The sequence below is a fragment of the Phaethon lepturus genome, unplaced genomic scaffold, assembly GCF_000687285.1.
Source record: "Phaethon lepturus isolate BGI_N335 unplaced genomic scaffold, ASM68728v1 scaffold56065, whole genome shotgun sequence".
NCBI classification, from domain to species: domain Eukaryota; kingdom Metazoa; phylum Chordata; class Aves; order Phaethontiformes; family Phaethontidae; genus Phaethon; species Phaethon lepturus.
The window spans coordinates 6,209-19,014 of NW_010539545.1; the positions used below are offsets into that span (position 1 = coordinate 6,209).

Sequence of the window (12,806 nt, forward strand, 5' to 3'; positions counted from 1 at the left end):
CATCTCAAAAACTTCAGTATTCCAGACAAGCATTGAGCCATCCTGGGAACCTGCCACTAGCAGCCGGTAATCAGAACTAAGTGCCGTCACTGTGACCCTTGCCATGATACACAAAGAGGAGAGGCTGTTCTTGATGCCACAGACAGAAAAGACACATTTTGAGGTTGTTAATAGGCTGTGTTTCCCCAACTGGAACCCCCCCTATACTGTCTGAACCCCGTAGTTTGTGCCAAGAGCAAGATTAGGTTCCCTCAGACATATCTAGGTCAGTGTGTGCTTTTGTTGTCCTGACGACAAAATGACCCACTTTCTCCTCATTTGTTGAAGCAATTGCGAATGGGACTGGCGCATGACTGAGCACAAAGGCAAATGGACCTTTATCCTGCCTTTGTGTAAGCTCACAGGCAAAACTGTATTTCTACAGAAATAGATGTTCTCTCCTTCTTGCTCTGTTTGTTTATTATGTTTCTCGTATCTCATTCACAACAGATGAATGATTAGATATATTCTTGGGCTGTATCTGTCCCCAGGACTAATCCTATCTTTGAGGAATCCGGTGAGTGTTGTGTGTAGGGGCCTGCCAGGTGTCTGGAGAAACCCGTACAGTGGAATGAGAACAGGATAGGGACGGACACTGCACCGGCCTAGACACTGCTGGCACAGCTTCCCCATTACCTCCGGGTAAGAAGGCACAAAAAAAAAGCCTGGCCAACACTTCTGGTATATTATACTCACTCCTAAGAGGGCAGAAACAAAAAAGCATTTTAGAACATGACTGTGGTGGGCCTGTGAGAGCTACTATAGTTGTATTATATGTGATGTGCAGTATGTAATGAACTGAGCTGGCCTTATCCGGCCAGGCACTTGAATTATATAGGGAAGGCTAGAGTGTAAAACATGGGCAGAAGTAATGGTGTGGCAGTATTTTTCCTGAGGGAGGAGTGGGTATTCTGAGGAGAAGACAGAGGAGCAGTACTGTGTACCCTCTCCTCTAGTTAGCTTTAAAGCTGCAAGAAAATCCACGTTGCTAACAGGTGCTTCTACTAGATGTGGTGCAACAGGCACTTTGGTTGTAGTAAACTGCTCTAATCAAATAGACAAAATGCCGGTTGGCAAGGAGAAACCTTGGCTTCCCATGCAGAGGCCCTACCAGAACAAGGCATTCATGAGTCTCTTGATGGATCCAGAAGAGAGAATTTTGTCACTAGTTGTAAGTCCTCAGAAAAGTACCTTCACTTGGAATTGAATTCCAGTTCTTCCCTCTGGTAAACATTTGCGTCACGCTCTGTCATTCTGACATAGCTGTTACCTTCAGGGCTGTGTATACTGCTGACTGTTGGCTTCAAAAGGAGAAGTGTGTCCTGCACAAGGTATAGCTCTGGACAGCTGATGCATTTGGTACACATGGCAAAGTCATCAACAACACTCTCTATTCCAGAGGCAATTGTTTTACAGCTGATCCAGTTCATATTCCCTGCAGAAAGAAATACTGTTAGAACAGAGTAGAGCAGCCCTAAGAATGTACAGTTATCCTGAAAAAAATTACATAAAAAATGCTTTTTTGGGGAGGAAGGGAATAGAAGGATTAACAGACACTAGCAGTGGAACTAGGACTCATTTGCTGAGGAAGTGGAGAGTTCCCATTGTCACAGTTCCTTCTTTAGCCCCTTAAATGCTCTATGTATTTTTTTTTTTAATTTGGTAGGGTTTTTTTATATGTTTTCTTCTCAGTGTTTGGAGGATCAAGATCATTTTTTTCAGCTACTAAAGGAGTGTGGTGATAATTGTAGGATAGCAGTTTGTAAAAGTTAGCTTATTTCTCTTTTTCAAGCTTCCTTCTCACAGCAATTATTGATGCTGTGCAGAAAGGTTATAATCCTTACCTGTGGCTGCAGGCATGAAGCATGCCTCTGTAGAGCACTCTATACACCCTCTTGCCCAGTCCTTACCCAGGACATCCTGGTTTAGCTCCTCAGTTCATCCCAGGTTAAGTAAATGAAATGGCAATTCACTCAACTTCCTCAGATTTGCAACAGTATCAGAGAACCAGAGTGGCTGAGGGGCTACCTAGGAGTAACCAGAACAGCGGATTTGAGACATGCTTTGTGGCTCAATCTGTTTGCTTTCACAACTTCAGTGCTTGATGCTATGTCATGGTATGCCAGACAGCACTTCCAGGACTTTTATTGTTTTCCTATTAGTAGGAAATGTTTTTCGTGACTCTAAACTTCTCTTGCTACAATCTAAGGCAGGCCACCTTTCTGCAGATGTGAATAATAAACTGCTTCCTTCCTTGTTGCAGTAGCCTTTTACGTATATGCAGACTGCATGACAAAGTTTGTAAAATGACTGTAGATCTCCTTGCTTGGAGATATCTGTTTAAAAATATATATACATGTCTTTGTTGTCATTGAAAGCACTGAGTAGTATCATTTACTCTTATTTCCATTGTCTTCTGATTTCAGACCCTGCGCAGCAATCTGGAGACACAGAGCCCTGGCCCAGAGCTTACAGGTATGGAAATGCCTGCTGATGTTCCTCACCTTCCTGTCAGCATTCAAAGGCTTGCTGAAGTGCAGCGATGTAAGAGGTTTCTTCATTCCCCAGCTCCAAGTCCCTTTGAAGGAACCTGCTGGGAGATAATGCCTCTTGACTTGGTCTTGTTTTGGTAGATAACAATTCTGCACTATTTCAACAAATTGCCTGGGAAGGGAAAAAGTAATAGATGTACTGGAACAGGGAGCTAGAGCTTGTTTTCTCCTGTGAGCTTCAGCACTGATAGAGTTTAGGAACGGAGAGGAGTCTAGGCAGGGTGCCTGAAAGCCCAGGATGTGAATATCCCATACTGAGAGCTTTGGCTTCTCATTCTCTGCCTTCTAAGAGTACCTGTGTGCAAAGCAAAGAAGGGTGGAGCCATCTGCCTTCCGTTCTGCTAGGAACTCTCCCATGTCACTACGTAGCCGTGCCCAGTGGAGAGGAGGAAGGCACAGGATAGTTTTACTTGAAGGAAGGTGGCAGCGGTGCCCAGTGGAGAGGAGGAAGGCACGGGATAGTTTTACTTGAAGGAAGGTGGCAGCGGTGAATCTCTGAGAGAAATTCATCATCAAGGGGTAAAATGTCCTTCAGTTCCATGACTGACAGTCCATTTCTGCAATGAAGGATGATATATGAAAGGAAATTATATATCCTCCTCCTTACTGTTTACACCGATATACATAGTGGGAGAGTGAGTGGTTTCTCTGACAATTCAAAAGTACTAGTCACCAAAAATCTTGCTAGCTCACATGCACATGTGGCAGTCTCAGCTAAGAGCTTAGACCCTGGATAAGCCATGGAGATCGATTTCCTTTTTCAAGTAATCCCAGAACTTCTCCTTTCAAGACAATATCTTAAGTAGGCTGCCAGCTATGGGAGGAATGTTATGCTTGCTAAATATATGTATGAACACATTCACAGGCTGAAAGAATTGAGAGTTTTGACAGGTTTTGGCTGTGTTTAGACAGATTCCCTATGAAGAGCAGGAAATATGGGCTTATTCCATCAGGATACAGGAGTATTCCACCGTGAGGTAGCAATATAGCCAAGCACATGAGCCACAAGGACTGTGCTGTGTGACTTTTCCAGTCTCTCACACGGACAATGCACGGCATCCTGGGCTGTGCTAGCAATCACTGGTTCTGAAGGTCAAGTGTAAGATGCTCATTTTCTGGCCTCATGGAAGGCCAGCTTGAAGAGCAGGGCTTGCTCACCACTAGGGAAGCTCTGATGGAAATAGGCCTGTTGAGCTGGGCTTAGTTTTCATCTGTCTGATGCTAAGAGCATCTCTAGCATCTCCTCACCTTCCTCACAAGATAAAGGTCCTACTTCCAAGTACGCTTCAGCTTCAGGCACAGTGTGTTGGAGAGCTTTCAGAGTATCAGGCTCTGCTGTGGAAATGGAAATGATGATGTGGACCTTTGGAGGGCAATCTGTAGGGAGCCAGCAGAATCTGTGAGCACCGTTACCAGAAGTAATCTGTCCACAGAGGCCAGGAACAACACCAGTGTCTGTATGCCACAATGGGAGGCAGTGCGGAGGAGCAAGAGTAAATCACTGCTGGCCTGTTTGATCTGGGTTGGGGGTCGTGGCAAATCAAACGCTAAACACATTTGGAGACAAATGTCTCTCAGCAGGCTGTGAATGACAGAACTGAGCTGGGATGTCCCCAGCAAACGAATCACAACTATGGTGTCTTGCCCTAAGACAGCTTGTACCCTCTCAGATAGTTTGCACATCACAGCTGCTTTTCCACAGCCTGGTGGCCCATAAAGGATAAGAGTTGTGTGGGGTTTATAATTGTTCTGCCTACTACAGTGAACAATGTTATCCAATAAATTCTGTCTCCCACAGAAAAATCTGCAGTTCTTCAGGCACAGGGCTGTGTGGTGGCCCAGCTCATGTAGAAGTCGCCCTGGCTCCTCGCTGATCTGTTCTCAGTATCGAAGATTCCCTAAAACCTGGTGATTAGTGACAGCAGTGAACTGCTCAGAAAGTTGTTTCAGGTATTTATTATTCTCCTTGTGTTGAGGGTTCTCAGAGTCTTTCCTGTGTGCCAGTGTGTGCACTTCGAGGTATTTGGGATAATGGCTTGCGATTTTTGCTTTAAGGTTGATGAGCAGCTGTTTCGCTTCACTGTCCAGATTGTCCTCTTTTTCTAAGACCTCACTGTTTGTCCCTTGCCCAATTTGTCTGTTAGAATCCTCAACCTCTCTGAGGAATATGAAAGCCACCGGGTTGCTCTCCTGGGTATTGAGGAGACCCTGTTCAATCTCCCATTCAATTGCTACGAAGAAAAAAAAAAAAGTGGGGGGGAGATGTGAGCACTTGGTTTCAGAACAGAACACAGGAAAAACCATCCATTGACATTACTGTGACAGCCCTTGGTCCTGTATTTCACATGATGCTAGCAGGTCAGCATTCCCCATGTGCTCTGAGCAAGGCATCCTCCTGGATGTGGTCAGGGAGATAGGAGGAAAAAGAAGAAAAGTTTCTATCTGGTGTATTGCTGTTTGCTAGTCAACACCTACCTACATCCTCGGGATTCAGGATATGGCAGATAGTTAGCACGTCTCTTTCTTCCCTGCCTTTTTCCTGTTAGATACAGTCTGATGTTATCTTGAAACAAACAGCTGCCTTCCCTGACAGCTGTGGTTGGAAGGACATTACAGCTCTGCTGGAACACACCTGATGTGTGGTAGCAGTGCCTCTGCTCTGGGCCCAGCAGCCCGCGCCTCTCTGCCTTCTGGGCTGCCATACGCAGTGCCGGAGCCAGGCGTCTCTCCAGGCAATGCCAGGCCTGCCCGTCAGCTGCAGCACGTAGCAGGTGGGCAGCGCGTTCTCATCTTGCCAGTACCACTGTGTCAGGAGCTGGGCAGAGTCCCCTGACAGCTGCACAGTTAGGACCTCAAATTCCTTCTCTGCAATGAGCTGAGGCATAGTCTGGTGCCCATAGTGGTCCCCCAGGAGTCCCTGCAACAGGCAAAAAAGGTCCGGCATTCAGGCACTGCTTCTGCAGTGACAGCTGGGATGTAGACTGGCTGCTTGCCTTAGCACCTAGGATTGCCAGGGAGGGCTGCTCAGAAAACTTGCTGGTAACCACAGCGCCCTTGTGGCTTCCATGGTGGATGGGAACAGCCAGGCAGAGCCCCAGCCTGCCCCATGGTCAGGGAGAAGGGGCTTTACAGGAGCTGCTCCTCAGGCCTTTACAGTGCATCTAGGTGGGGAGGGTGATGGAGGTGAGGCAGTTGGAAGCACAGAGCAGAATCGGTTTGGGGGCTTTGGCCAATGGTGCTGTAAGATTGGCTTTGGGGTGGAGAAGAACTAAGGGAACAGAACTGAGCCTGGGGACTTTTGATTAGGACTGAAGGCTTGGCTGGGGAAGAGGGAGATCCTGGAAAGGGTGAGCATCCCATATCTGTGCAGTCTGGAAAGAGCCAGAATGAGCTCAGAGCGCAAACCCACAGTGCAATCCTTGAGGAGTGCTCTTCTAGTGTGTGTAAGGTGAAGAGGGAGTAGTCGAACCTCCGTGGCTGGCTCTGCTGAGATTTCCAGGTACGCACTGAGAACCTGTCTGAGGAAGACACTGCCTGAGTGCCTACTAGTGCCACCAGCATATGCGGTATGGCACTGCTGACAGAGGTGTGAGCTGCAGGGAGCTCAGCAACGGTGAGCTCATGGGTGCAGTAACGCTGTGGTGAGGCTCTCATGGTCTCTGCCTCTCCGTTGCTGGCCTCTGGTGGAAGTGGCTCACGGGAAATCAGGCACAACTTGCACAAATACTTAATTGCTTATTTATTTACTTGTGGCTTCAATTATGCCCCCGGGACTGTGTATTTATTCTCTTCATTCAGCAAAACTGTCCTTCTCCCTTTCTAAAACCAAAACAACCTGAGGAAGCAACCTGGCACTTCTACATGTGTCTCAGCCTTTTCTCCCCTTCTGCTAGGCTTAAAAGTTCTGGGTGTGGATTTTTGTTTGAGGCTGTCACCAAAGTGCTTCAAGGAAGCTGAGATAAGCTGCTGCTGTGGGGAGCTTTCAGTGATTAGGAGTGATCAGAGGGATATGAGTAGGGCAGAAGCATGGAACGGGTATCAGCTGGCAGTGTGACACCCCGCTCAGTCGCTGGTGTTTGCTATAGCATTTTCATTTCTGGTTCATTGCATGGGGAATTTGTATTTATTCCTTAGTTACCGAGAAAACTTCCTCAATATTGAGGTATTGGGCAGGAAGCAAGCTTAGAGCAAGAGCTTCTCGCCTTATGTGCATCTCCATCTGCCTCTCACATCTTCTAGTTAATACACACAACGCCTGTTATCTTCTGCTCTGAAGAGACTCTGTGTTCAGGGCTGGACTATATATGTGTGCGTGTCAGGGCTCCTTTTGTCTTTTAGGGACTATTGGCAATTATTGCCATCTCAGCCCCATCAGCTAGCTGATTTGAGAAGCTGCACAGGCAGCCTAATTACTTTTGAAAACCACCTTAGTTGTTCAGTAGACCTTCTGAGTGTGTGTGGCCTACTCTGTATGTCTCACTTCAGCCATAGGGATTGAGTATGCACTGCAGTGCTAGCACTTACAATGAAGGTGGGACCAGCTGACAGTTTCTGACAGACTTCAATTTCTTCCAGAGTTGTGTATTTCTGTGGTCAGGGTCTACAAGCTCAGAAATACCCCATCTCAAGTCAATTACCTGCACAAAAATGTTTTTTTCAAGATTCTTAAACTAGTCGATGCTATCATAAAAACAGTGACATGGGAAAACTAAGTCATTCTATCACATTTAATTTTTAGTCTGAACATTAGTGGTATGTAACTTTAATTACTGGAACTCTACAAGAGAGACTGAGATATTAAAAGTCTCTCAGTTGGGATTTCTCCTGTGAAAGGCTTAGGGATTTGGACCACGGACGACCAAGTAAGCAACTTAGATTTTCAGGACAAGGAACCTCAAGACTGTAGGTTATTTGCTGCACCATTTCAAGCCTATCTTCTGTGATAGAAGATAGGGATCCCCCACATTTCAGTAGCCCCTTTTATGCTAGAAGTTCTGTGCAAAGTAGTGTAATTAGGACTAGTTCAACTACTCCTGAAGTATATCCAGTGGCATTTATACATGGAATGTTTTTCCAATTGAATATAGAAACAAAAGGATGATGTAAATCCTCATGTCTAGGTGCCTGAATATGGTTAGCCATCTAACTCTTCGCTGAAATCCATACAACTCAAGTGTAGAAATATTTTTATCCAAAAGTTCTAGTAAATTGATACAGCAGTATTTGACTCCTAGAAGGCTTCTAAGGAGATGGAAAATCTATAAGCATGTTGGGTTTTTTTTCTTCCATCCCACATATTTTGGTGGCCTTTGGACAGGATAGACAGGGGAGAAGTGATTTACCTCAAGCATTAGGCCATGCTTCTGACAGAAGGCCTGCACTTCTGGGTGTGCTTTCTGCGGGAGGGTCTCTCTTTCTGTAGCCATGTCTGTATGGAAGGATTTGTGTAGCACAACAGAAGTTAGGAATTTGGAGACAAGTTGTCTACTTATTGTTCTAGACCTTGCACTGGAAATGCAGTTTGTGTGGCTATCATCTCTAATCTGTGTTGAGTTTCATATAGGTGACGTTGTGGTTGAGTCTTGTAAAACTGGTTTCCAGATGTGTGCAGGCGTGTGCCCATGTGTATTTTCAACGTTCTATACTGGCTTGTCACACTCAGCTTTTATTTGCTAATATGAAAACTCTGGATCTGGAAATTTTGGATCGCATATTTATAGAATACAATACAGCAGCATTGATCCAGAAAAAATACATTTCTTACATCTTACTGCGGCAAATCCTCCATCCTATTTTAAGACCACTCAGCCACGCTGTTTGCCATCTCAGTGGTGATAAATAGCCACAATAAAAGGCAATTCTACCCACAGGGAATCTCTTCATACAGAGTCAAGTCTGTGAAATTTTTATGGTCGCTTCCCCTGCTGTGCTTTTTGCCAGAGAGATTACCTCTTTCTAGAAAAATCTTTGTGACACCTTTTAAGTGACATACCCACTGAATTAAATCAAACAACAAACTAGGTAAATTTAAGATAAACTAAGAAGACAAAGCAAATAGGAAGAAAAGTAAGCACATATATGCTCACTCAGCACCCCACATGCATGCACCCTCTCCTGTTCACTGATAGATGGGTCTTCTATTCATGGATTCTTTTCACACCTGCATAATGAAAAGACAAGTAGAATATAAAGGACATTGTTCTCCTTACATATGTTTCCTTGTACAAGTTTCTAATTTCTTCAGAACCAGAATAGTCTCTCCCTGAAATTATGTAAACATTCACGGCACTACATAATCATCTGATAGTAGTACAAGAGGGGATGCTAAAATTAGAACGAGGAATGGTTGTATCTGCAGCTTTCCTTGGGACTGTTCTAAGTGAAGTATAATCACTAATGAAATCTGTGCCAGCGTCAGATGAGGAGCGGGCTCCCTTGGGTTAGGAATTATCATGTCTGCACTGCTGTCCAACAGGGAGCAAGCACTCTCAGCGTAACACTCCTGGAATAATTCATTAGCTCTCACCAAAGTTGCAGTAGTTATGGGAAATCCTTGTATCGCTTTACACTCTAGCCCACATAAATTCCAAGCTTTATGGTGAGAGAGTGGGTTTAGTGTAAAACCCTGTCTTTTGGTGAAAATCGAATCACATATCACATCCTTCATCCCAAAACTGTTCCTGAAAATACATGAGGTCTGCCACAACTTGGACAGGTGGTGTAGGTAAAATCTTAACACTAGCTGTGTCCTTATATTCCCAGTAATTTCAGATTGTCTGCAGTTCTCATACATTCCTTCTAGAAACTGCAGCTGTAACTGTTTCTGTAATTGCTGACCCATCTGCTTTGGCTGGAAACACCTCACTGTCCAAACAGCACATTCATCGTGTTATCGCCTACTGGAGGAGATGCTGCAGTGTTTTCTTTCTTTGGAAGGCACTTTTTGTGGACTTGAGCCTATCTAAACCTATGTTTTCTTGTTTAAAAATGGAGACAAAGTGAATGATTTTCAGAAGGGGAATGTGAGTTTTGTAATTCCTGAAAATGTGAGTCATTGCTACCCACTGCCAGTTACCACTTTAGGAGCTCAGTCTGGCAACTGTGTCCCAGTAGTCAGAGGAAGTGGGAAATATTTGGATATTGTCCAAGAAGAGAAGTTATTCACAAATATTTCGTACTGTTACAGCAGTGGTGAATGGGAATCAAATGTGTGTTGCCCAGGGTTTCGAGAAAGGCTGCAAACTTTGCCATCTTGGGTGCAAGACAGGCATTGCGCTGCACAGAGCTATTATTGAACAGTAGTGCCTAGGGCTGAATTTGGCTTCACTGCAAATGCCATTGGTTCCTGAACTAAGGCAGAATTCTGCCACCTCTGACACGTTCTAAGTGCAAATTGGGTGTGGCAGAATAAAGCTGTATATAAAATGCAGCAGATACAGGCATCTTCACTTTCAAATGAAGCTGCAAGCTTACAGCTTCTCTGCTAAGCACAGTAGTCTCACCCTGTTGTAACACTTCGCAGACTCTAGCAGAGAGAGTGCCTGATCCATTCAGCAGCTTCAGGACTTTTCAGCTTATTTACCTGAAAAAACTGAGCCGATGAAAATTCGGACCAGGCTGGAGGGCTGGGAAGGAAGAGGAACCATCTTCCCACAGAGAAGATCCCGGTGTGTATCTGGACTGCTTATGCTGCTGTCTGGATCCCCTGAGCTCTTCTCAGCAGACACTGCTTGTTAGAGGGGAGATGACTAGTGGCAATGAACACCAGTCTGTGGTGCCTCTCTCCAGAAAGCTGGCTTGCTCCTTTTTTTAAAGGAAAGCCTAGGAAAATTTCAGCTACTTTGACAGGAACCATTGGAAATGGTTGTCTGTCTGCGCTGAGATGCAGTGGAACTTCCCTGCATCCTGGAGTGATCCGTCTGTATTTGAAGAGGACAGATATCTATAGCAACCAGTGTTTGTCACTTGGGCAGAATCCCCAGGGTCTCGTTCTAAGGCACTAAACGTGCTCCCTATCAGGTGCTGTACACCTGAGGTCCCTTTGTTCACTACCCTTGACTATTTTTGTCTCTGTATGTTAGTATCACAGGAGCCTGCCAGTACTAGTATCATTTATGGTCCAGGCACTCTCAGCCCTTTGAAGCAGGTTTCTTAATACCCAGGGAGTATGTCTCTGCCCTGTCACTATTTGCCTTCTGTCAAGCTATGTGTCCTGGCTTCAGCTGGGATAGTGTTAATTTTCTTCATAGAAGCTAGTAGGAGGCTATGTTTTGGGTTTGGGATGAAAATAACATTGATAACGTGCTGCTGTTTTGAGTTGTTGCTAAGCAGTCAAAGACTGTCCAGCTTCTCATGCTGGCCTGCCAGCGAGGAGGCTGGGGGTGCAGGGGAAGCTGGAGGGGACACAGCTGGGACAGCTGACCCAGGCTGGCCAAAGGGATATTCCATACCATACGACATCATGCTCAGTATACAAAGCTGGGGGGAAGAAGAAGGAAGAGAGAGACGTTTGGAGTTTACGGTGTCTGTCTTGCCAAGTAACAATTACGTGTGATGGAGCTCTGCTTCCCTGGAGGTGGCTGAACACCTGCCTGCCCATGGGAAGCAGTGAATGAATTCCTTGTTTGGCTCTGCTTGCCTGTGTGTGCAGCTTTTGCTTTCCCTCTTAAACTGTCTTTATCTCAACCGATGAGTTTTCTCACTTTCACTCTTCTGATTCTTTCCCCCATCCCACTGGTGGGGGGAGTGAGTGAGCGGCTGTGGGATGCTTAGTTGCTGGCTGGAGTTAAACCACGACACTGTGCAAGAGTGCATTTACTAAAAAGCATTTAAACTGTGCACAATAAATACTTACTACTTTATGGACTGGGATACCATCCCCAAAAGAGCAGGACATGGGAAAAAAATCGAAAAACTTAATAATGTACAAAAAAGCAAGTAGATAGAAATCAGAAAGAGAAGAAAAAAGACTTCCCGAGGCATACTACAGCTAACAGCAGAACTCCAGTGACAGAAGCTGTTTGGCTGTTGCTCCTAGTTTTGAGTTATATAGTGCAGGACAACATCCATGACCCACCTGCTAATCCCTGCACCGAGAGGATCGGTGTGTGCTGCTGCAGTGCTCACCTGTAGTGTCAGTTGTTGAGCTCAAAGGCAGGGAGCTGCAGCTGTCGACACAGAACAAGTAGAAGAATAACATCTTTGTTCAAATGTCCTTGGAATGCACAGGGGAAGAAGGTATCTGGTGCAAACATCTCAGCAGAGGCCCTAACTGTTTCCACCTCACGTTTGAAGAACATGCTTTTCAATGTCTTTCTTCCACACTGCTCTGTTTTCCAATACTCACAGCACATTGCTATTTCAGTTTGTTTCAATATGTGTTTCTGTCTTTGTTCAGTATAGCTTTTCCTGTAAGAAATGCTGCTTTCTCCATGTCCTGTGGAAACAGAGATGGTGCTATACCAGCCAAGCAGATTCACTCACTTGGAACCACTTTCTGCTTCCCCGTTTTCTCACAGGAGACAATAATTTACTATTTCTGTGGCTTTTTGCCTTTTCCAGGAAACTAAACTGAGCATGTCAGAGAAAACCAGTATCAGCCAGAGCAGCTGCTGTGTTTTCTGTTCCTCTTAAGAAATGAGATTTAAGAGGCTAGTGTCTACTCTTGTCTGTACCCCCTCTGCATCCCTCTGGCATACAGAGGAATAATTAAACAAAAATTAGTAATCTGTATTTATGGGCTTCTTTTGCAGACAATACTTGATTAATCTCCACAGTCATCTAGCCAAATAAGAAGAGATTAACCAACATCCTAATCTATTGTAAATCAAACAGGCAGGGAGACAAAGCATCTTGCCTTGAGACAAACATTACAGAGAGCCTACATCAGGGTTTAGCCTACATTATTCTAAATCTAATTTAAGCCAACTTTAGGACTGTAACGTCATGAATTTTTAGACTCTTCTTCAAGCCACTGCAATCTGTGACGTGCTATATGCATCTCACGCTGCATATACCTGTCATTATTATTGATTGCACCAGTTCTTGCCACTAACAAATTAGCTCACTCACTGGTTCAAGCAGTTGGCTGCCGTGGGACCAGAAGCCCCCAACTAGCAGATCTTTTTTTGGAAAGTCTAGATCTGCCAGCTCGATCGAGAGGCATCAGGGGCTGGGATAATTGGAATAGCAGCAGCTTGCTTTCTGCAGGAATGA

The 12,806-nt window shown here is 45.0% G+C and overlaps 1 protein-coding gene across 1 annotated transcript in view; it reads right to left on the reverse strand.

The window, feature by feature from the left end:
* NWD1 (NACHT and WD repeat domain containing 1) overlaps positions 1 to 12,806 on the reverse strand; it is a gene marked incomplete at its 3' end in the record, with an annotated part of 21,070 nt that overhangs the window by 6,153 nt on the left and 2,111 nt on the right. The window contains 14 exon segments of the mRNA XM_010287141.1: positions 1,310 to 1,474; positions 1,950 to 2,067; positions 2,544 to 2,703; positions 2,887 to 3,000; positions 3,047 to 3,148; positions 3,563 to 3,762; positions 3,814 to 4,014; positions 4,101 to 4,376; positions 4,497 to 4,822; positions 5,224 to 5,315; positions 5,351 to 5,508; positions 7,116 to 7,178; positions 7,934 to 8,019; positions 10,174 to 10,317. Coding sequence (XP_010285443.1) covers positions 1,310 to 1,474; positions 1,950 to 2,067; positions 2,544 to 2,703; positions 2,887 to 3,000; positions 3,047 to 3,148; positions 3,563 to 3,762; positions 3,814 to 4,014; positions 4,101 to 4,376; positions 4,497 to 4,822; positions 5,224 to 5,315; positions 5,351 to 5,508; positions 7,116 to 7,178; positions 7,934 to 8,019; positions 10,174 to 10,317 — 2,205 coding nt within the window.